The sequence below is a fragment of the Felis catus genome, chromosome F1, assembly GCF_018350175.1.
Source record: "Felis catus isolate Fca126 chromosome F1, F.catus_Fca126_mat1.0, whole genome shotgun sequence".
In the NCBI taxonomy this organism is placed as follows: domain Eukaryota; kingdom Metazoa; phylum Chordata; class Mammalia; order Carnivora; family Felidae; genus Felis; species Felis catus.
Genome location: NC_058384.1, coordinates 62,498,491 through 62,520,847, shown reverse-complemented (window position 1 = coordinate 62,520,847; position 22,357 = coordinate 62,498,491). Strand labels below are relative to the sequence as shown.

Sequence of the window (22,357 nt, the reverse complement as noted above, 5' to 3'; positions counted from 1 at the left end):
GAGAAGTTACATTTAGGTCAGCTATGTGTTCCTTGGGTCCAAAACCACCTTCTGATCGTGGCAGACGTCAAATTCCTCACGGGTTCTGGTGGGACGGGGCTGTTGTGTGCCTCTCATCGGTGAGACGGTCCTTGTTTTTCCCATATGGTTTAATATGACTCCGAGCTGCCCCAGAGGGTCGGGACCAGATTTCTTGAGCTCTTTTGATAGAATCTGACACAGGTCTGGATAGATGTGTGCCCCATTTTTTAAATTCGTCTTTTCTCCAAATTAGTCTGTCAGCCATCTACCTCCGTACTTCATTTATTCGTTCAGCCAGCAAACCTTTGTAGGCCTGCTCACAGACCTTCATTACTGCAGTAGTTTTCACAAGAGAAAAGAGTCCTTTCTTAAGCCTCCTGGGAGGTCAAGATGCATAAGAATTAAGTAACATCATCAGGCAGTGTGTGTTAATGTGTTAAATGTATGACATAAGTAATTATTATTATTTAGGAGGCAGTGACTTAGCAGATGTCTCTCATATATATATATATTTTTTTGGTATAAATAAATGAGAGCAATCATTACGAGATGCAGTGGTCAAGGGAAGGTTGGGGCTTGTGCTGAATCTTGGAGGATGGGTATAATTTGGATAGTCCAGATTTTTATTTGACATGGTTGAGAATGACTTGGAATAATCCAAAGTGTGTGCAGCTGGCTGGTTTGAGTGAAAAGTAGCAGGGCAAGCTGGAGAAGGATCTAGAACACCTTGAACTCAAGCCACATGGTTCTGTTTCTTTATTTTTAATATTTATTTGTTTTTGAGAGGTCACAAGTAGGGAAGGGGCAGGGGGTGGGGGGACAGAGGATTCCAAGCAGGCTGACAGGCTGACAGCAGTGAGCCCAAGGTGGGGCCCAAAGTCACGGACTGTGAGATCATGACCTGAGCTGAAGATGGATGTCCACTCAACTGACTGAGCCACCCAGGTGCCCCCACATGGTTCTGTGTAGAAAAGGAAGCTTGGGCATCGCCCTGTGATTTTGACTCCGCCAAAGCTTCGGATACATATTTGGTAAAACAAAGGAAAGCTGCCGTTTGAGGTTGTGAAAGACTAGTTTTTGTGTGCTCTCAGTCCTACCGGTGGAAAAACCTAGAGAGAGGTCTCATGCCTTTAAGCATATTAAAAACATTGCTTATTGACTTTTACATTAAAAACTTTAGAAACTTTTAGAAACTCAGGATCGAGTGGCTATATATGTTAGAATGTGACCTAGGGGAAGCAGATGGTGACTTTGGCCTTGTCTTTGCTTGGGTTGCATTCTGCCTTAGCTCTTGGAAAAGAGACTTTGGTGAAAGTAGCAGAGAAGCACTTTGAAACATCAAATGAATCAGTTCAGCTAATCCAGGAGGTTTGGATTGCACGGAAAATGTATACCGGGAAATAACCTTTAGAACAGCGCTGTCCAGTAGAACTTTCTGTAGTGAAGGAAATGTTCTATGTCTGTGCCATCTGATTGGGCAGTCATTAGCCATTCACAGCTACTGAGCACTTGAAATGTGGGTTTTGTGACCAAGGAACTGAATTTTAGAATTTTAGTTAATTTCAAAAATTTAAATTTAAGGAACTGCATGTGGCAGGTGGCCAATGTATGTTGGACGGTACAGCTTTAGAATGTTTGTCCATATTAGTACTTACTTGAGAGTACTTAACTCTCAAGGTCGTGGTCAGGATTAAGGTGAAATATGAAGGATTCAGAGTACTTAGCGGGCCTGGACCGTAGTATATATTCTATAGTATATAGTCCATAAATAGTCCCTTCTTTATGACATTCAAACTTAACCATGGTAAAAGATGAGATGTGCGTTAGAGGGATACGTGTAACGATGCAGGTGAAGTGCTTTGAAGATCTGCTGGTAATTACTGACCTTCGCCCCCCATAGCGTCTTCTGGACCATGACAAGTTCACGTTACCTTAATCCTCAGGGAATCTGGTGGCCATCAGGATAGCGGCTGTTCTGTTTGCTTAACTGGGAGAGTTCGGTTATCTGCAAGCTTCTCAGAGGGAAGGGGTGGTCTGTACTTTCACTCTGGCAGTAACATGAGAAGCAGAACCTTCAACTTGTCTGCTTTTTTTTCTTAGCTTGAAGGATGCCAATGATGTACCAATTCAGTGTGAAATCTCTCCTCTTATCTCCTATGCTGGAGAAGTAAGTCTGATTTTCCTTTTCTTCTTATTCTTTGAGAAGTAGGATTCTGATACTGTTTTTATTTATTTTTTTTTAACTAAACATGTTTATTGTTCAGAACGAGAGCATGTGCGTGAGTCGGGGAGGTGCAGAGAGAGAGGGGGACAGAAGATCTGAAGGGGGGCTCAAACTCAAGAACCGCGAGGTCATGACCTGACTTGAAGTCGGATGCTTAACCAGCTGAGCCGCCCAGGCGTCCCTGATTCTGATACTATTTTATGTTTAAGTGTTCTGCCCTGCTCATCCTGGGAATGAGAAAAGAGGTTGCATTTGTTCCAAATTCTTCTCTTTGAGAATTCCTGTTACGGCTTTGCGTCTGTCCCACAATGGGGTTAGTTGCCACCAACAGAATGTTTAATAGTCCATTTCATTTACACATTGAAATGCGGTGGTCTTTGAAAACAGTTGGCTTTTTTTTTAAGATAAGTTTTCCAGCTCTTTTGTTTTTTAATTGAAATATAGCTGACACCCAGTGTTGCATTGTTTTCAGGTGCACAGCTTGTGAGTCAGCAGGTCTGTACGTTCTGCTGTGCTCACAGGTGTAGCTGCCGTCTGTCACCATAGGGCACTACCGCCGTGCCCTTGGCTGTGCTCCCTCTGCTGGACCTTTCATCCCATGACCTACTTCTTCCATAGCTGGAAGCCTCCACCTGCCACTCCCCTTCACCCATTTTGCTCCCCCCCCCCCAGCCCCCTCCCCTCTGGCCACTGTCAGATTGTTCTCTGGATTTGGGGGCTATCTGGCTTTTTAAAATGCAGTGCACTTTTTTCTCCCAAAGGGTGGTTTTGTTCGTATACTTGGTACTCTCACTTTCAGGACTGGGGGATTTAGGGGTTCCTACTCTTCTAATAGGTGATATTTTTCCTGGAGACCCTTGTCAGATTGCTTAGCTCCAGCATCAGAGACAGCCACGTTGCTGAGAAAGTTGACTCTGTTGGTTGATGATGATAGGAAGAATGATTAACACCTTACTTACTTCAAGAATTATAATCAGAGTAATTTTCCTTTCATTGTTATTTGTTTTATGCTTCTGTAAATCGGTCAGTAAGCTCAGTTTAAAAAGTATACTAAGTAGATTTTTACCGACTTTTAAATTCTGCATCTCAACCCCACTTTTTGGCATCCATGCTTTAAATCTTTGGTATAGTCACGGCGTCCTGCATCGTATGACTAGTGCCTGCCGGTTTTCTGTGTTTCATTCCAACCCTTCTTTCAGGGAATAGAAAGTTACGTGGCAGATAAAGAATTCCACGCGCCTTTAATCATTGATGAGAACGGAGTCCATGAGCTGGTGAAGAACGGCCTGTGAACTGGAGACTAAGTTCCACCACAGTAAGAATAGCTTTTACTTTTGAGAGAGCAACTGTGAACCTCAGGGCCTCTCCTGGAATACTCACCCGTGAATATCCACGGGGTTTCCTTTCGCTTGTTGAACTCTTATGACTCCCGTGTGTTCCCCAGGATCCAGATGACTGAACTCCAGAAAGCATTTTTATGATTCTCAACTCACTGAAGGTCTTACTTCTATTTTTCAATTGTAGACTTTGTTTTCCGAGCCAAGGAAGACGTTGGCCAACCAGAATATTTCCTACAGCTGGGGCATAGTCAGGGTGTTCAACATCACTGTACTTGGAGCTGGAAACATTTGTTTTTGAAGTTGTACATAGTAATAATATGGCCTCGTATGTGTCAAAAGCTTTCTACGGTACTAAAAGTGTGTTTTATTTTATCAGAAATTAAATTTTTTTAAGAAAATAATTGGACAGTCAAATAAACTTTTCTTCCTGTCTCTGGAGTGGCATTTGTACCTTGAGGAAATTATTCTGCTAGAAAAACATGAAACTTGGGAGAAACTTGGCCATAATGCAGAAAACCAAATTGGCAATTCCAGGAAATTGCAGCCTTGTGGTATTTATCTATCTATCTATCTATCTATCTATCTATCTATTTATTTATTTTTGAGTTTATTGATTTTGAGAGCAAGCGAGCAAGGGAGGGGCAGAGAGAAGGGGAGAGAGAGGATCCCAAGCAGGCTCCGGTGTGTCAGCATAGAGCCTGACACGGGGCTCAGACTCACGAGCCCATGAGATCGTGACCTGAGTGGAAAATCAAGAGTCCGACACTTACGACTGAGCCGCCCAGGTATCCCCACAGCAGCAGTTTTTAGATGAGTGTTTGTCTTTGGACTTCATCCTCCTGTCACTTTATAACAACGACTCTGAACCAGAGACGATTTGCTGCTTGGGAAGGCCTTCGGCAGTGTCACCACTGGGAGGGTGGGGGGGTGACACCGGCGAGGAGTGAGCGAGAGGGACCAGGGATGCCGCTAGACTCGCAGCGCACAGGGCGGCCTCCTGCACCCAAGGGTGATCTGGCCCACGATGTCAGTACTGTGAAGGCGGGGAAACCTTGTTTCACGTCATTGGTTTGTTCTCTTTTACCCACATACTTGGTAGCTCTCAGGAATTCAGAAGAACACTGTTCTGGTGTTTCCCCAGACGAGTTAATCACTAGCATGCAGGTTTTTTTTTTTTTTTTCTTTCCATCTAGAGGATGAGCAAACAGAGGTGGGTCCTTAAGATATGGGGCATAGTTCAGTGGCCATTAGGAAGGGTTCTCGGGGCGCCTGGGTGGCTCAGTCGGTTAAGTGTCTGACTTTGGCTCAGGTCACCATCTCACAGTTCATGAGTTTGAGCCCCGCGTTGGGCTCTGTGCTGGCAGCGTGGAGCCTGCTTCTGATTCTCTGTTTTCCTCTCTCTCTGCCCCTTCCCCCCACCTCGCTCGCTCTCTCACTCTGTTTCTCAAAAATAAACATTAAAAAAAAAAGGAAGCGTTCTCTAGGTCTAAGATGGAGTTTGCATGAAAATATTGAGCTCTATAAATGCATTTTATAGAGCATTTAAGTCTTGACCAAAGCATAAAATTTAACATCTGGATAAATGAAAAATTCTAAAAATTAGGTCTAGAGAAGAAATTAGTAAATTTTATCTTTTACTGACAAGTGGTCACAAGATAGAATATTATAGGTGGGGCTTTTCTCTAAAAGGAGAAATTTTAAGAATTACTTTTTTAAAGAAAGTATGTAATACATATTTTTTTAATGTTTGTTTATTTTTGAGAAAGAGACAGTGAGTAAGGGAGGGTCAGAGACAGAGGGAGACAAGAATCTGAAGCAGGCTCCAGGCTCTGAGCTGTCAGCACAGAGCCCGATGCGGGGCTCGAACTCACAAACTGTGAGATTGTGACCTGAGCCGAAGTCGGACGCTTAACCGACTGAGCCAACCCAGGTGCCCTATAAAGTATGTGATATTTATATCTATCTAAATTTATTTTTTGTGCTAAGGTCTAGATAGTGTGTCCAGCATATTTTCTCTTTCCTTTCAATAACAGCCCAGTTTTGCTATTGTTATCCATTCCGTTTCTCAGATTTGTGAGGTTTGAGTTCTCCGTCAGAACGAGCTCCGAGTGGATTGTGAGGACAGAACTGCTCAGTGTTAGCACCTGAATGGTACGCTTCATTTCCTTTTTCCTGGACCTTCATCTGCGGTTTCCTCTCTCCCCATCTTTAGGCTCCTATGGCTAATTTCAGGAAGGGGAGGATGGGCAGGATGGGGGCAGTGGTGTTACTGGAGAGGAGCGGTGGCTGAGGGACACTGGGTGCAGTGAGAGCAAAGGGTCTGGGAGCCACTGAGCCGTGACGTTACGAGGTGGCTACATTATACACCTTTACAAGTCCTTGGTAAATAATTGTTCTAATTCAGAAAATACAGAATTGGGTAAAATGGTTATAAAAACATGAACTAGACTCATTTGGCAACAGTGTGGTAGAATTTATATGACAGTTAATAATCACTTTGAGTGTCATTGAAATCACCCTTGCAAGTATGTTAATAACTTTACTGATAGTCACAGATGAACATATAAGCCAAATAGGCTGTGTTATTTGAATATTTGATTTTTATTCCTCAATTTCCCTCTTGCTTCTTGAAATTGATGCAGTTTTGGTATCTAAAAAGGAATTACTAGGGATATCTACAGAAAGATGAACAAAAATAATTTTATGTTCAATCTAGCCCTTCTTTTCCCCAGTTTGAATTGTTATTGGTAACAGCGTGGGTTCATTGCTAACCGCAGCTTACTATCTGCAGTGTTTCCTCTTGGTGACTCATCACGGCACAGTCAGATCTCAGTTATCTAGGTAAAACGAGGCGAGGACAAACACATAATCCAAGAGAGAGACTAAAACACAAGCCATTCAGTCGACTTGGAAGTGTGGTTTCCTACTAGATGAGACTGATGCTTTTGCAGTTCATGGCCCTCCAGAGAGCCCCAGTTTGGGAAAGGCATGCTGGGAAGTGATGGAGTGAGTCAGCCAAAGAGGTCTGAGTGCCTGTCACATGCCCAGCACTCCCTGGGATAAAAGCACAGAGCCCTCTCCTTACACGGCTTGCGTTCTGGTTCCGGGGAAAAAAGTAACCCCCTTAAATAACGCAAGGATGATTTAGTACTAAAATGCAAGGAAGCAAGGTCAGTGGGAGGTGAACAAGGGTCATCGTTATGGACTGGAGTTTGGTACGGCAGAACATCTCCACGACAAACCCTGTTATCTTGAGAGAGGGGATGTTAGGGTCAGAAGTTTCTGTTCCAACAAGAAGACATACCTTAATAGTTCTACCATGTCTTATGAAAAACCAGTGAGGTTTTTACTCATCAGAACCATGTTTCGCTCATAGTAAGCTCTCAAATAATTTGGCTCTGATTCTATTGGATTTAGTTGCCTTAAAATCAAACGTGTATTGTGATTCAGATATGGATTATTAATGGGAGTTGGTGATTGTGGGGAGGAGGGGTTACTTAGCCGCATCCAGTTGCCAGGTGCTGTCCAAATTGTAGGGTTAATGAGCAGACCTGTAACGGTGATTTTTCCAAGTGTGGTCCCCTGACTGGGTACATCCGTGTCACCTGGAAACTTGTTAGAAACACACATTCTCAGAATCACTCCGTTATGCATTCGTGGGTGGGGCCTAGAAACTTCTATTCTGACACGCCCTCCAGGTGATTCCGATGTATCCCAAAGTTTGGGAACCATTGCTGTAAGAAGGCTAACCAAAAGGTCAGGGGCAGTACCAAAAAGAACATACCCTAGGGGAAACAGGCCCGTGTGTGTAGAGCAAGAATAGGGGAAGCCAGACACCAAATAGATCTGGCTTAGGTGAGCTTTATTCTTTAAAAGACAGAGGGAATGGTGGCGGTGGTGGTGAGAGTAGAAGACGGAGCTAGAGAGACCTGACCTGGACGCTTGTAATTGTGAAGGACAATGGTTTCTAAACCCTTGGATTCTCTGGATTGCTTGGAGAGATTTAAAAAAAAACAAAAAAACCAAAAACAACTCCAGTTCTAGAGATTGTGATTCTCAGTCTGGTGGAAGGCCTGGGTACCTAATTTGTAAAAAAGCACTGGATGATTCTAGCAAGCATTTAGGAGTGAGAATCACTGACTTGCGGGTAGAGACTTCGCGAAGGGTGAGGGGAACAAGAGTCTGGATGTGTTCTGGCTTTGAAAAATCAGACAAGGGAGGCCAAAGATGAAGAACATATCATTTGAGAGGAAGAGCGCAAACAGAAGCACAAACAGGTGGGCAGGGCCAGGGAACATGCATCCTGGGGACGATTCCACTTTGCAAACGCCTCAGATTGCTAGAAGGAGCCACCCAACACTGGGCTCTTCCTAAATTTTATCCCTCTCCAATTCAGAGCGTTTCCTCCAACTAGAGTGAGGGTAGTAGGGGAAACAAAGTTAAGGAATAATTTGGTTTAAAAATAAGAGTTTCAGGGGCGCCTAGGTGGCTCAGTCAGTTGAGCGTCTGGCTCTTGATTTTGGCCCCATTCACGATGTCACAATCGTGGGATGGCGTCCACATTGGGCTCACACTGATTGTGGAACCTGCTTGAGATTCTCTCTCCCTCTTCTCCTCTACCCCGCTCGCTCACCCTCTCTAAAATAAAAAATAAATAAAAATAGTTTAGTCTGAATGAGAAATAAAAAGTGTGGTAAGGTGATGGCATCATGGGTGGGTTTTTCCTCTGTATTTCATAAATTTTTGGATGATGCATTCTTAGTAATTTTATGATAAAAAGTTTTATCCTTTATAAAGTCTCAAAGGATGAATAAACCAAGGGTATTCACATTGACCAGTTAGGTGCTTCTGTGAGAGAACTCAGAGGTAACATTGGCTGTGATGAGGTCCGCAGAGTGTAGACGTACCTTCAGATAACGGAGTGTGGACAGTGCACATTGGAGTGTAAGGCACCGTGGTCTTTGTATGCTGTTATCTGTGACCTTGGCCATTACCTGGAGCTTCCTCCTTTGCGATGCATGATAATGTCTTAATTTGGAGGGATGTGTGAAGCAAAGGTCTGGTACGAAAGCCTTTCTGCGAGGCTGAACAGGAGTCCTCTGGTGGAATATACGAATTCAGTGTCTGCTTACTCCCTCTTAAAGATGAGAGGCTAAGAGGCTTGCCAGAAGCTCAGTGAGTCAGTGGTGACACCAAATATGTTTATATAGACATAGTGTTTTCAAACTTCTGAACCGAGTTAGAAGACAACGTAAGAACAGAAAGTCTATTATTATAGTTGTGTGACTCACTGTTTCCACATCAGCTCTCTCATTTCTATCTCAGTAATTCTACTTCTCAGAAAGTGTTCCTTCTTAGATTTTTTTCTAGTGGGCACATTTTTTTGTTTTGTTTAGTTTTGTTGTACAGAATGATGTGTAGAACTCGTACATATTCTATACAGCAAAATAGAGACTAACGTAGGTGATGTGTATGAGATCGAAATGGGACTTGATAAATTTCCTTTTAAAGTTTAAAATTTCTCCTAATTTATGTACTTCTAAGAGGTCTGAAATTTGACAAAGAGATTATTACTATCATTTTTTAAAATTTTTACTGAAATTCTAGTTAGTTAACATACAGTGCGATATTGGTTTCAGGAGGAGAATTCAGTGATTCATCACTTACATGTGATACCTGGTGCTCATCACAAGTGCCCTCCTTAGTACCCATCACCCGTTGAGCTCATCCCCCACCCACCTTCCCTTCAGCAACGCTGAAGTTTGTTCTCTGTATTTAAGAGTCTCTTAGGATTTGTTTCCCTCTGTCTTCTTCTTTTTCCCTTTCCCATATGTTCATCTGTTTTTTTGTTAAATTCCACATATGAGTGAAATCATATGATATTTGTCTTTCTCTGACTCACTTATTTTCCTTAGCATAATATACTCTAGCTCCATCCACATTGTTGCAAATGGCAAGATTTCATTCCTTTTGATGGCTGAGTTATATTCCATTTGTGTGTGTGTGTGTGTGTGTGTGTGTGTGTGTGTGTGTGTGTACATACACATACGTACCATGCCTTCTTTATCCATTCATCAGTTGACGGACATTTGGGCTCTCTCCATAGTTTGGCTATTGTTGATAGTGTGGCTATAAACATTGGGTTGCATGTACTGCTTCGAATCTGTATTTTTATATTCTTTGGGTAAATATCTAGTAGTGCAATAGCTAGATCATAGGGTAATTATACTTTTAACTTTTTGAGGGACCTCCATATTGTTTTCTGGTGTGGCTGCACCAGTTTTCATTCCAACAATGCAAGAAGGTTTCCTTTTCTCTGCATCCTCGCCAACACCTGTTGTTTCTGGTGTTGTTAATTTTAGCCATTCTTACAGGTGTGAGGCGGTATCTCATTGTGGTTTTGATTTGTATTTCCCTGATGAGTGATGTTGAACATTTTTTTTCATGTGTCTGTTAGCCATCTGGATGTCTTCTTTGGAAAAGTGTCTATTCATATCTTCTGCCCATTTCTCCACTGGATTAATTGTTTTTTGGGTGATGAGTTTGATAAATTCTTTATAGATTTTGGATGTCAACCCTTTACTTGAGATGTCGCTTGCAAATATCTTCTGCCATTCCACAGGCTGCCTTTTAGTTTTGTTGATTGTTTCCTTCAGTGTGCAAAAGCTTTTATCTTGGTGAAGTCCCAATAGTTCATTTTTGCTTTTGTTTCCCTTGCCTCTGGAGATGTGTCTAGTAAGTTGCTATGGCTGAGGTCACAGAGGTTACTGCCTGTGTTCTCCTCTAGGATTTTGATGGTTTCCTGTCTCATCTTTAGGACTTTGATCCATTTTGAATTTATTTTTGTGTATGGTGTAAGAAAGTGGTCCAGTTTCATTCTTGTACATGTTGCTGTCCAGTTTTCCCAACACCATTTGAAGAGACTGTCTCTTTTCCATTGGGTGTTCTTTCTTGCTTTGTCAAAGATTAGTCGACCATATAGTTGTGGGTCCATTTCTGGGTTTTGTAGTCTGTTCCATTGATCTATGTGTCTGTGGTTGTGCCAGTATCATATTGTCTGATGATTACAGCTTTGTAATGCAGCTTGGAATCCGTAATTGTGATGCCCCCCAGCTTTGCTTTTCTGTTTCAGGATTGCTTTGGCTATTTGGGGTCTTTTGTGGTTCCATACAAATTTTAGGATTGTTTGTTCTCACTCTGTGAAAGATGCTGGTGGTATTTTCATGGGGATTGTGACAAAGACATGAAATCTCCTGAACGTAACATAGTGAGTATCAAGTAAAGATAGCCATGGCTAATACCTTACGATGGCCCTTAACCGTGTGCTGGGCATTGCTTGAAGCACTTTATCTACATAGTCTCATTGAATCCTTACTACTTTCCTATGAAGTGTGAGCTTCTATTGTCCAGTCCATAAACTAGTAAGAAGCAGGGCTGGAAATTGAACCCAATGCCTGAATCCAGAGACTTACTTTTTCATTTTTTTTTTATTTAAAATTTTTAAATATACACAATAATAGAGAACAGAATAACAGCCCTCTGTTACTTAGTTTCTAACAATTAACTTTGGCTAATCCTGTTTCATTTAATTCCCACCTCCAATGCCCCCATGGAATTATTTCATAATCAGTTCAACGTGTTGGATGTAATACTGCAGTATACATCTAAGAGCTAGGTGTGTGTGTGTGTCTGTGTGTATCCACACAACTTAAAAACCTTAATAATTAATAATGATTCCTTTTGTCATCTGCCATGCATTGAATGTTTGTGGTCCCCCCACCCCCGCCTCCAGTTCCTATGTTGAATGCTAACCCAATGTGATAATATTAGGAGGTGGGTTGGGAGGTGATTAGGTCACAAAGGTGGAGTCCTCATAAATAGAATCAGTGTCCTTATAAAAGAGACCACGAGAGGTCCTTTACCGCTTCCACCTTTGGAGGATATGGCAAGATGACCACCATCCATCTGTGAATCAAGAAGCAGAAACTCACCAGACACCAAATCTTCCAGTGCCGTGATCTTGGACTTTCCAGCCTCCAGTACCGTGTGAAATAAAGTTCTGTTTTGAAGTCCCTCAGTCTGTGACATTTTTGTTATATCAGCCTGAATGGATGAAGATGTCATCTGATATGATCCCACGAGTGTTCAAATGGCCCCAAGTATCACATAAATGCCTTTTTAGTATGGATTTATTTGGATCAGGGTTTAAAGTCCACTTAACTGCTTTTGTGATGTTTCTTACATGGTTTTAACTTGTGCATGTCCTTTTTTTTTTAATATTTATTTCTTTGGGAAAAACTGGTAATTTTTCCAGTCTTGTAGATTTTGGATTTCATTTCCATGTTAACATTTTCCTCTATCTTCCATATTTCTTGAAAATTAGTTGTGTCTGAGGCTTGATCAGATTCAGATTCATTTTTTTCCCCATAAAAAACACTTTCTAGATGGTTCTGTGTATTTCCTATTGAATCTCACTAGAAGGCGTGTGTCTGTGATGTGAAGATTGGCTTTTTTTTTTTAATTAAAAAAAATGTTTATTTGAGAGAGAGAGTGAGAAAGTGCAGATGTGAGTTGGGGAGGGGCAGAGAGAGAAGGAAAGAGAGAATCCCAAGCAGGCTCCCTGCTGACAGTCCGACATGGGGTTTGAATCCACAAACCACCATGAGATCATGAGCTGAGCTGAGGTAGAGTTGGGACGCTTAAACGACTGAGCCACCCAGGCACCCCTAATTAGCTTTCTTAAGGATTGTTTGTTCTGCCTCTGTAGGTATTGTCAGCCCGATCCAGCCATTTTAAAGCCCCCACTAACCTTTCATCTAATGTCTTAGCAGCTACTGAGTCTTGTTTCCAAGATCCATTATTTCATTAGGGGCTGAAAAATGAGATTTTCCTACCACTTCTTTTGTACTGATTAGCAAGAATTCTTTATAAAGAAACATTTCCATCAATTGTTTGTTTACCTAGTACAGCAAAAAACAGTATAAATCCTTGAATCTTTACCAGTTTCCAGAATAGTGAGCTCTGCCCCAGCTCTCTCCGAAGGTGGCTAGTGAAGCCCTCCCTAATCCTGAATATTATTATGAGCTCAGTGATTTTTGATGGTTGATGTGTTTCCATGCGTTACAGTCATTATTAGTTTGGGCCAGTGAGCCCTTTGAATTGGCTCCTGTGTCCTGACATAACTCCAATATTTTTTTGTAGCTTCTTTATGTTTCAGGATCAACTTAAACATTTCCAGCCCTACTCTAGACATATACTTGTTTTTTTGAATACCGATTTAGATGTTTTATAAAATACATTTATGAACTAATTTATTGTGACACATTTTACTTTTCTGACTTTAGGGGAAACCTTGCAATGAAAATTTAGATTTGTAAATCCAAATTTACTTGTGAAATCAAGCCTACACTCTTGCACTGAAGGACTGAGACTACATTCTAGAAAGATCCAGTCTGCTCTGGGATGAGAGTGTAAATAATGACTGTAGTTAGGGGATGTGCCAGGCGTCCGTTTCTAGGAACTGTGGTCCTCACACTCCTGTCTCTGTGCTCCCAGAGTCTGTGACTCAACCTCATGCAAGTTAAGTGTGGATGATTCTTAACACACGCCACAGGGGTCACCTTTAAATGAGAGAAGTACTCAGTAGTGCCCACACTGGAAAGAGTCCAACTTGCCAAAGGAAGCCATTTCTCCAAGAAGCTTTGGTTCCTTTTAATAGGATATGGTATTTAGATATTATAACGTGGGCACTAGGAATATTTATTGCCAGAGGTTTTAGACCTTTTTACAGGACCAAGCTAAAAAATATATTAAACATTTTTTTTTTTTTTTTTTTTTTTTTTTTTTAGAGGGAGAGAGCATGAATAGGAGAGAGGGGCAGAGAGTGAGAGAGAGAGAGAATCTTCAGCAGGCTCCACACTTAACGTGGAGCCTGACAGGCTTGATCTCAACCATGAGACCATGTCCTGAGCCAAAATCAAGAGTTGGACACTTAACCAACTGAGCCACCCAGGTGCCCCATTTTGTTTTGAAAACAAACAAAAAAAAACCAAAAACGACATCAGTATAAACTGATAATTCCAATTTTTAAAAATAAGGTACTACTTTGATTTTGTTTGTGTCTCTTTTAAGCTGAAAATCTTGGTTCCTAACAATGTAATTATTTATTTTAAAAATATAACTGTGATGGTTAATTTTGTGTGTCAACTTGGCTGGGCCATGGTGCCCAGATATTTGGTCAAATGTTATTCTGGATGTTTCTCTGAGGGTGTTTTGGATAACTAACATTTAAATTGTGTGACTTAGAATAAAACAGATTGGCCTTCACTATGTAGGTGGGCCTTATCAAATCAGTTGAAGGCCTTAGCAGAACGAAGACTGACCTTTCCCGGGCAAGAAGGATTTCTCTTAGCTGATGGCCTTTGAACTTGAATTGCAACACTGGCTCTTCCCTGAATGTTCAGCCTGCCAGCCTACCCTGCAGATTTTTGACTTAAATCCCATGAGCTAATACCTTAAAATAATTTTATCTCTATATACTCACATCCTGTTGGTTCTGTTTCTCTGGAATTTAAGGGAAACTTACTGTAACTTCCACTTCTCACGAAGACAGAATAAACAGAGGCTGGATTTGCCCCTCCCAACTGATAAACCAGAAAAAAATAAATGAAACAATGGCACAAAAGACATTGGACATAAGGCAATGAAGGTCTGTGATCCCTGGAAGACAGGGCACAAATGGAACAAGCCCTATGGTTGTCCCAATTTGCTGCCTGGAGAGAATTTTCAGGCCATACCATAACACAGAGGAACCAGGAAATATCTGGCAGTCTCCCTGCGTTGAGAGGATGGAGGTAGGAGCTTGGGGAAGCCAAGGTGGCTTAGAGGTCATAGGGTAGCATACTAGAGAACAGAGAGGGTGCACAGAGAAAAGGCTGGAGATCTGTAAAAGCACCCCTTTGAATGTTCAGTTGAGTGTGATCAGCATACATGTGTGGAAAGAAACTATTTGATTCCACATATAAGTGAAATCATGTGGCATTTGTCTTTTTCTGTCTGAATTGTTGAATCACTATATTGTGCACCTAAAAATGGGATATTGTCTATCAACTGTACTTCAATAAGAAAAAAGTTTCTTAATGGTAAAAAACAAAACACTTGAGGCTGAGGAAAAACCGTTTGAAAAAAATAGAATAGCATGTGGAGTGGAAAGCCTTGTAATTCACAGGGTGTTGGGTAGAGTACTAAGAAAGGGTCTACCTAGATTAAATGCAGTTCCTGTCCAACCTAACAAAGCTTAAAAGCAAGACCTGAAAGGATCAAACTTCCTGTGTAATGGTGTCTGCATTGTTATTATTTTTAAATTGCTGAAAACAGCCCCCTTAGTTTTTTTTACAGTTTCTGGGGATTAGGAATCCATGGAATGGCTTAGCTGGATGGTTCTGGCCCAGGTTCTCATGAGGTTGCAGTCAGTCAGCCAAGGTGTCAGTCATTTGTAGGCTTGACTAGGGCTGGAGAATCTGATGCTAAACTCACTCATTTGGCTGTTGGCAAAAGGCCTTATTAGTTCATTTGCCACGTGGGCCTCTGCATAGGGCAGCTCATGACATGGAAGCTGGATTTTCTCAGCGTGAGTGACCCAAGCGAGAGAGAGAGAGAGAGCAAGCAAGATAGAAGCCACCGTGTCTTTTATAAGCTAATGTGTCAGAAGTGATATAGCAACTCTTCTACATTATTGTATTGGTCAACTCAAGAGAAGCAGAGGTAATTGGGCTGATCATCTTAAAGGCTGGCTACCACAAACATAGGTATAAAAGTCTTTACAAATTTTTAGCAAGTCAAATCCAGTGATCTATAAAATGGATGATGTACCACAACAAAGTGGAGTTTATCCTAGAGTTGCATGGTTGACTTAACATTTGAAAATTAATCCGTGTAGAAGGAGAGATAAGGAGTTTCCCAGACAAAAAGAAACTAAAGGAGTTTGTGACCACTAAACCAGCCCTGCAAGAAATTTTAAGGGGGACTCTGAATGGAGGAAAAGAGAAAAGACTAAAACAACAAAGACTACAAAGGACCAGAGAACATCATTAGAAACACCAATTATACAGGTAATACAATGGTGCTAAATTCATATCTTTCAATAATCACTGAATGTAAATGGACTAAATGCTCCAATCAAAAGACATAGGGTATCAGAATGGATTAAAAAAGAGAGAGAGATCCATCTATATGCTGCCTACAAGAGACTTATTTGAGACCTAAGGACACCTGCAGATTGAAAGTGAGGGGATGGAGAGCTATCTGTCATGCTAATGGATGTCAAAAGGAAGCTGCTGTAGCTATACTTACATTAGACAAACTAGATTTTAAATGTTATTTTTTTTTCAGTGTTAGAGAGAGAGAGAGAGACAGCGCATGAGCGAGGGAGGGGCAAAGAGAGAGGGAAACACAGAATCTAAGCAGGCTCCAGGCTCTGAGCTGTCAGTGTAGAGCCTGACATGGGGCTTGAACTTACGAACTCATGAGATCATGACCTGAGCCAAAGCCAGATGCTTAACCAACTGAACCACCCAGGCTGCCCATCAGTAAAACTAGATTTTAAAATAAAGACTGTGGGGCATCTGGGTGGCTCAGTCAGTTAAGTGTCCAACTCTTGATTTCTGCTCAGGTTTTGGTCTCACAGTTTATGAACTTGAGCCTTGCATCTGGCTCTGCACTGAAAGCATGGAGCCTGCTTTGGATTCTCCCTCTCCCTCTCTCTCTGTCCTTCCCCTTCCCCACTCTCTCTCTCTCTTAAAATAAATAAATTAGAAAAAGGACTGCAGCAAGAGATGAAGAAGGGCATTTTATCATAATTAAGGGGTCTATCATCCATCAAGATCTAACAATTGTAAATATTTATGCCCCCAACTTGGAGGCACCCAAATATATAAATCAATAACAAACATAAACTCATTTATAATAATACCATAATAGTAGGAGACTTTAATACCCAACTTACAGCAATGGACAGATCAGCTAAGCAGAAAATCAACAAGGAAACAATGACTTTGAATGACACACTGGACTAGATGGACTTAACAGATATATTCAGAACATTTCATTCTAAAGCAGCAGAATACACATTCTTCTTGAGTGCACATAGAACATTCTCCAGAACAGATCACATACTGGGTCACAAATCAGCCCTCAACAGGTACAAAAATATGGAGATTATAGCATGCATATTTTCAGATCACAACATTATGAAACTTGAAATCAACCATAAGAAAAATTTTGGAAAACCCTCAAATACATGAAAGAATGTCCTACTAAAGAATGAATGGATTAACCCAGGAATTGAAGAAATGAAAAAAAAAATACATGGAAGCAAATGAAAATGTGACAGTCCAAAACCTATGGATTGCAGCAAAGGCAGTCCTAAGAGGAAAATACATTGCAATTCAGGCCTATCTCAAGAAGCAAGAAAGGTCCCAAATATACAACCTAACCTTACACCTGAAGGAGCTAGAAAAGGAGCAGCAAATAACGCCCAAAGCCAGCAGAAGAAGGGAAATAATAAAAATTACAGCAGAAATAAACGGTATAGAAACGAACAAAAAAATCCCAGTAGAACAGAACAATGAAATTAAATGCTGGTTCTTTGGAAGAATAAACAAAATTGATAAAATCCTACCCAGACTTATCAAAAAGAAGAGAGGAACCAAATAGATAAAAACACGAATGGAAGAGGAGAGGTCACAACAAACACCACAGAAATACAAACAATTATGAGAGTACTATGAAAAATTATATGCTACAAAATGAGCAATCTGGAAGAAATGGACAAATTCCTAGAAACTCACACACTACCAAACCTAAAACAGGAAGAACTGGAAAATTTGAACATACCCATAACCAGCAAAGAAGTTGAGTCAGTAATCAAAAATCTCCCAACAAACAAAAGTCCTGGGCCAGATGATTTCCCAGGAGAATTCTATCAGACATTTAAAGAAGAGTTAATACCTATTCTTCTCAAACTGTTCAAAAAAATAGAAATGGAAGGAAAACTTCCAAACTCATTCTATGAAGCCAGCATTACCTTGATTCCAAAACTAAAGACCCCACTAAAATGGAGAATTACAAGCCAACATCCCTAACGAAACTGAATGCAAAAATTCTCAACAAGATACTAGCAAATCGAATTCAACAGTGCATTAAAAGAATTATTCACATGATCAAGTGGGTTACAGGGCTGGTTCAATATCCACAGATCAACAAATGTGATATACCACATTAATAAAAGAAAGGTTAAGAAGCATATGATCTGTCAATAGATGCAGAAAAACCATTTGACAAAATACAGCATCCATTCTTGATAAAAACAAAACAAAACAAAACAAAACAAAACAAAACAAAAAACCCTCAAGAAAGTAGAAGGAACATTCCTCAACATCATCATAAAGGCCATATTGAAAGACCCACAGCTAATATCCTCAATGGGGAAAAACTCAGAGCTTTCCCCCTAAGGTCAGAACACGACAGAGATGCTCACTCTCACCACTGTTGTTCAGAATAGTACTGGAAGTCCTAGTGTCAGCAATCAGACAACACAAAGAAATGAAAGGCATCCAAATTGGCAAGGAAGATGTCAAACTTTTCACCCTTCGAAGATGAAATGATACTCAACATGGAAAACCCAAAAGGCTCCACCAAAAAACTTCTAGAACTGATATATGAATTCAGCAAAGTCTCAGGATATGAAATCAATGTACAGAAATCTGTGGCATTTCTATACACCAGTAATAAAGCAGCAGAGAGAAGAATCAAGGAATCGATCCTACTTACAATAGCACCCAAAACTATAAGACATCTAGGAATAAACCTAACCAAAGAGATAAAAGAAAACTATAGAAAGCTTATAAAATAAATTGAAGAAGACACAAAGAAATGGAAAAACATTCCATGCTCATGGATTGGAAGAACAAATATTGTTAAAATATTTAAATGACAAATAACACCAGTATTGTTCACAGGGCTAGAAAAATCAGTCTAAAATTTGTATGGAACCAGAAAAGACACCACATAGCCAAATCAATCCTGAAAAAAACAAAGCTGGAGGCATCACAATTCCGGACTTCAAGCTGTATTATTACAAAGCTGTAATCATCAAGACTGGCACAAAAACAGACATAGATTAATGGAGCAGATTAGAAAACCCAGAAATGGTCCCACAGACGTATAGGCAACTAATCTTTGACAAAGCAGGAAAGAATATCCAATGGAAAAAAGATAGCCTATTCAGCAAATGGTGCTGGGAAAACTGGACCACTTTCTTACACCATACATGAAAATAAACTCAAAATGAATGAAAGACCTAAATGTAAGACAGGAAGCCGTCAAAATACTAGAGGAGAAAACAGGCAACAACCTCTTTGACCTAGGCCACAGCAACTTCTTGACATGTTTCCAGAGGCAAGGGAAATAAAAGCAAAAATGGACTATTGGGACCTGATCAAGATAAAAAGCTTCTGTACAGTGAAGGAAACAGTCAGTAAAACTGATGGAATGGGAGAAGATATTTGCAAATGACATATCAGACAAAGGGTTAGTATCTAAAATCTATAAAAAACTTATCAAACTCAGCACCCCCCCCAAAAAAAAAATAATCCAGTGAAGAAATGGGCAAAAGACACGAATAGACACTTTTCCAAAGAAGACATCCAGATGGCTAACAGACACATGAAAAGATCTATAGGTTCAACTTAATCCCAATTAATATCTATCCTGGCAGCCTTTAATTTACTTTTTTTTTTTTTTTGCAGAAATTAACAATATTCTCAAGTGCATATGGAAATGTAAAGCCTCAACGACTTTGAAGAATAACAAAGATGGAGAACGTGTGCCTGATCTTAAGACTTATTATAAAGCTACAGTAATCAAGATAGTATGGTAATAATGACAAGTAGACAAATAGATCAATAAGAGAATAGAGTCTAGAAATAGACCCTCATGTAGATAGTCAAAAGAGTTTCAACAAGGTGCTGAGGCATTTCAGTGGAGAAAGAATAGTCGTTTTAACAAATTATCCTGGATAATTTGATCCAGAATAATTTGATATCCTGGATATCAATTAGATATCCATAGGCAAAAAAAAGTAAACTTGTATCTATTCTTTGTCCTACACGTAAAAATTAACTCAAAATGGATCATAGACCTAAATGTAACATCTAAAACTATAAAACTTCTAGAAGAAAACAGGTGAACGTCTTGTGACCTGTGGTTAGACCAAAATGTCTTATATAGCACCGAAGTATAATCCATAGAAGAAAACACCAAAAATGTATTAAAACCAAGAACTTCTGTTCATTGCCAGGCAGTTAAGAGCATGAAAAGATAAGCCATAGGCTGTTAGAGAATGTTTGCAAATCACATATCTGGTAAACAACTTGTTTCCAGAATACATAAAGAACTCTCAAAACTCAATAAAAAGAAAACAACCTATTTTTTAAAATGGACAGTTAGAGCAGATACGTCACAAAGGAAGATGTATTGAAGGTATATTGATAGCAGAAAAGTCCATGAAAAGATGCTGAGCATCATTAAGTTATTACAGGAATGGAAATGAAAACCGAACAATGAGGCACCAGGTCACATCTAATAGAATTAAAAGAACTGACCACAGCAAAAGTTGGCAGGGATGTGGAACTCTTATATGTTGACTGGTGCCAGTATGAAATGGTGCCGCCATGTTGAAAAATAGTTTAGAAGGTTCTTCAAAAGTTACACATAAATCGACCATGTTGCCTAGCAATAATGTTGGAAGCAAGAAGTCAGACATGGGGTGCATGGATGGCTCAGTCGGTTAAGCCTCCGACCTTGGCTCGGGTCATGATCTCACAGTTTGTGAGTTCTAGCCCTGTGTCAGGCTCTGTGCTGACAGCTTGGAGCCTGGAGCCTGCTTCAGATTGTGTGTGTCTCCCTCTCTCTCTGCCCCTCCCCTGCTCGTGCTCTGTCTCTCGCTCTGAAAAATAAACATTAAAAATTTTTTTTTAAGTAATAAAAAAAATCAGACACAAAGGTGCACACTATACTATTCCATTTATATATGATGATCAAGAATTAGCAAAAGGAGTCTGCTGAAAAAGGTCAGAATAGTAATATCTACGGAAGGGATATCTACTGAGTTACGGAGCTTGGTGAGTGCTGGAAATACTCTACATTTTGATGAGTGGTGGTTACAGATGTGCATGTATTTGTTAAAATTTAAGCTGAATGCTTAAGATTTGTTCATTTAAAAAAAAAATGTTTATTTTGAGAGAGAGCGAGTGAATGGGGGAGTGGCAAAGAGAGAAGAGTGAGAGAATCCAAGCAGGATCTGCACTATCTGCGCAGAGCCCGACATGGGGCTCAAACTCAGGAATGTTAAGATAATGGTCTGAGCCGAAATCAAGAGTCAGATGCTTAATTGACTGAGCCACCCAGGCGCCCCTTACTTTTGAAATTATGCCTCAGAAGAAAAATAGGGACTCTGCTCTCCTGTGTATTTTGAAGTTTTAAAACACACTTAAAAACAATCCAGTGATCAAAGAGAAAGTTTCAACAACTTACCTACAATTCCATAATTCCATAACTTAGTGGATGGTCCAGTAGGGGTTAAAATCCCAAGTCAATCTGACTCTAAAAATCTGGGCTTTTAATTACTCTGTTGTCTGCTTCCTGGTACCCCTCCTCCCGAGCCCAACATCATTCTGAAAAATGCTGGATCCACCAAGCACAGATTTTGAAAGAGAAAGGGAAAGAAATAGTTGTGTGTTGCTCTCAAGGTCGAGGGGGAATGGAAACTGAAGCAGGCAGAGCTTCAAGTGAAAGGCAACTTGGTAGGAGATTGGTTTGGTCTGCAGTCTCAAAGCAGGAAGGGTCATAAGCACCCCAAGAGAGAGACCAGATGATGTCGGCACCAGATGGCTGCCACGAGAGCCATGCTCAGGTTACTGTGAAATAAGGGGAATCACGACGAGGTTATGCAGCACCAGCCCCAAGTCAGTTACTGTTCATGAGCCTTTGCTACATTTTCTCTTATTTATAGGAAAGTGTGCGTGCGTGCGTGCGTGCGTGTGTGCGTGTGTGTGTGTGTGTGGTTGCAGGGAACACCAAAGAGCAGTTCTGGGAATAACTAATCAACATCTGAGAGTAGAATCGGGCTATATTTAGATAAGCATAATTGTTTCAGTGGAAAAGTTTTTCTCATACTTGTCTCCCTCCCTTCATTGTATTCTCAGCGCACATCTGTCCACTGCTCATAAAAGACATACTGAGGGGCAGTGCACTTGGCAGGCTGCACTTGGCCCTCGTCAGTCCCAGAGCAAAGGGCCCGAGGACACTAAATTCTGTTCAGTCCCATTTATTGAGTTGTTGGGAAATGGGATGGGAATCTTGATAATATGCTGCTGGGGATTGAAAAGAAAAAGACACAGCCTACAATCTGTGACTTGGGTTGCAGGTGAAAGTTGAAAACTTCACCACTGCAGAGAATAAAGTTGTAAGACTAAGCTTTGTGTAGGGGTCTAGTCTCAGAGAGATGAGAATATCCAAATGATGACCCAATTAAAGACCCCTCTGTGGACCAGCATCTATTAGGAAAACCTGTTTTCGCCTCACCCTTCTATCCTTGCATCCATATTTCGGAGGCCGTCCGACAGTGGCCCTCTGGGGGACTTGTTTCTGAAGCTGTCCCAGTACTTTGGCACGTGGCAGTGGCTCTTGGCCCTGCCTGTCCCACCTTAGTCTG

At 40.7% G+C, this 22,357-nt stretch overlaps 1 protein-coding gene across 6 annotated transcripts in view; it reads left to right on the top strand.

Moving 5' to 3' along the window:
• The window catches only part of UAP1 (UDP-N-acetylglucosamine pyrophosphorylase 1), a 53,520-nt gene extending 34,107 nt beyond the window's left edge, over positions 1-19,413 (top strand). For 2 of the 6 annotated variants that reach the window (XM_045048443.1, XM_045048442.1), the window contains 2 exons: positions 2,122-2,188; positions 3,445-4,023. In XM_045048443.1, the coding sequence (XP_044904378.1) occupies positions 2,122-2,188; positions 3,445-3,537 (160 nt within the window). In that variant the 3' untranslated portion in view covers positions 3,538-4,023. Of the gene's footprint in view, positions 1-2,121; positions 2,189-3,444; positions 4,024-5,654; positions 7,616-13,919; positions 14,128-19,391 lie in introns of those variants that run through there. The other 4 variants (XR_006591445.1, XM_045048441.1, XM_045048440.1 and 1 more) reach the window with 4 other exon arrangements.
• Positions 19,414-22,357: the final 2,944 nt, after the last annotated feature.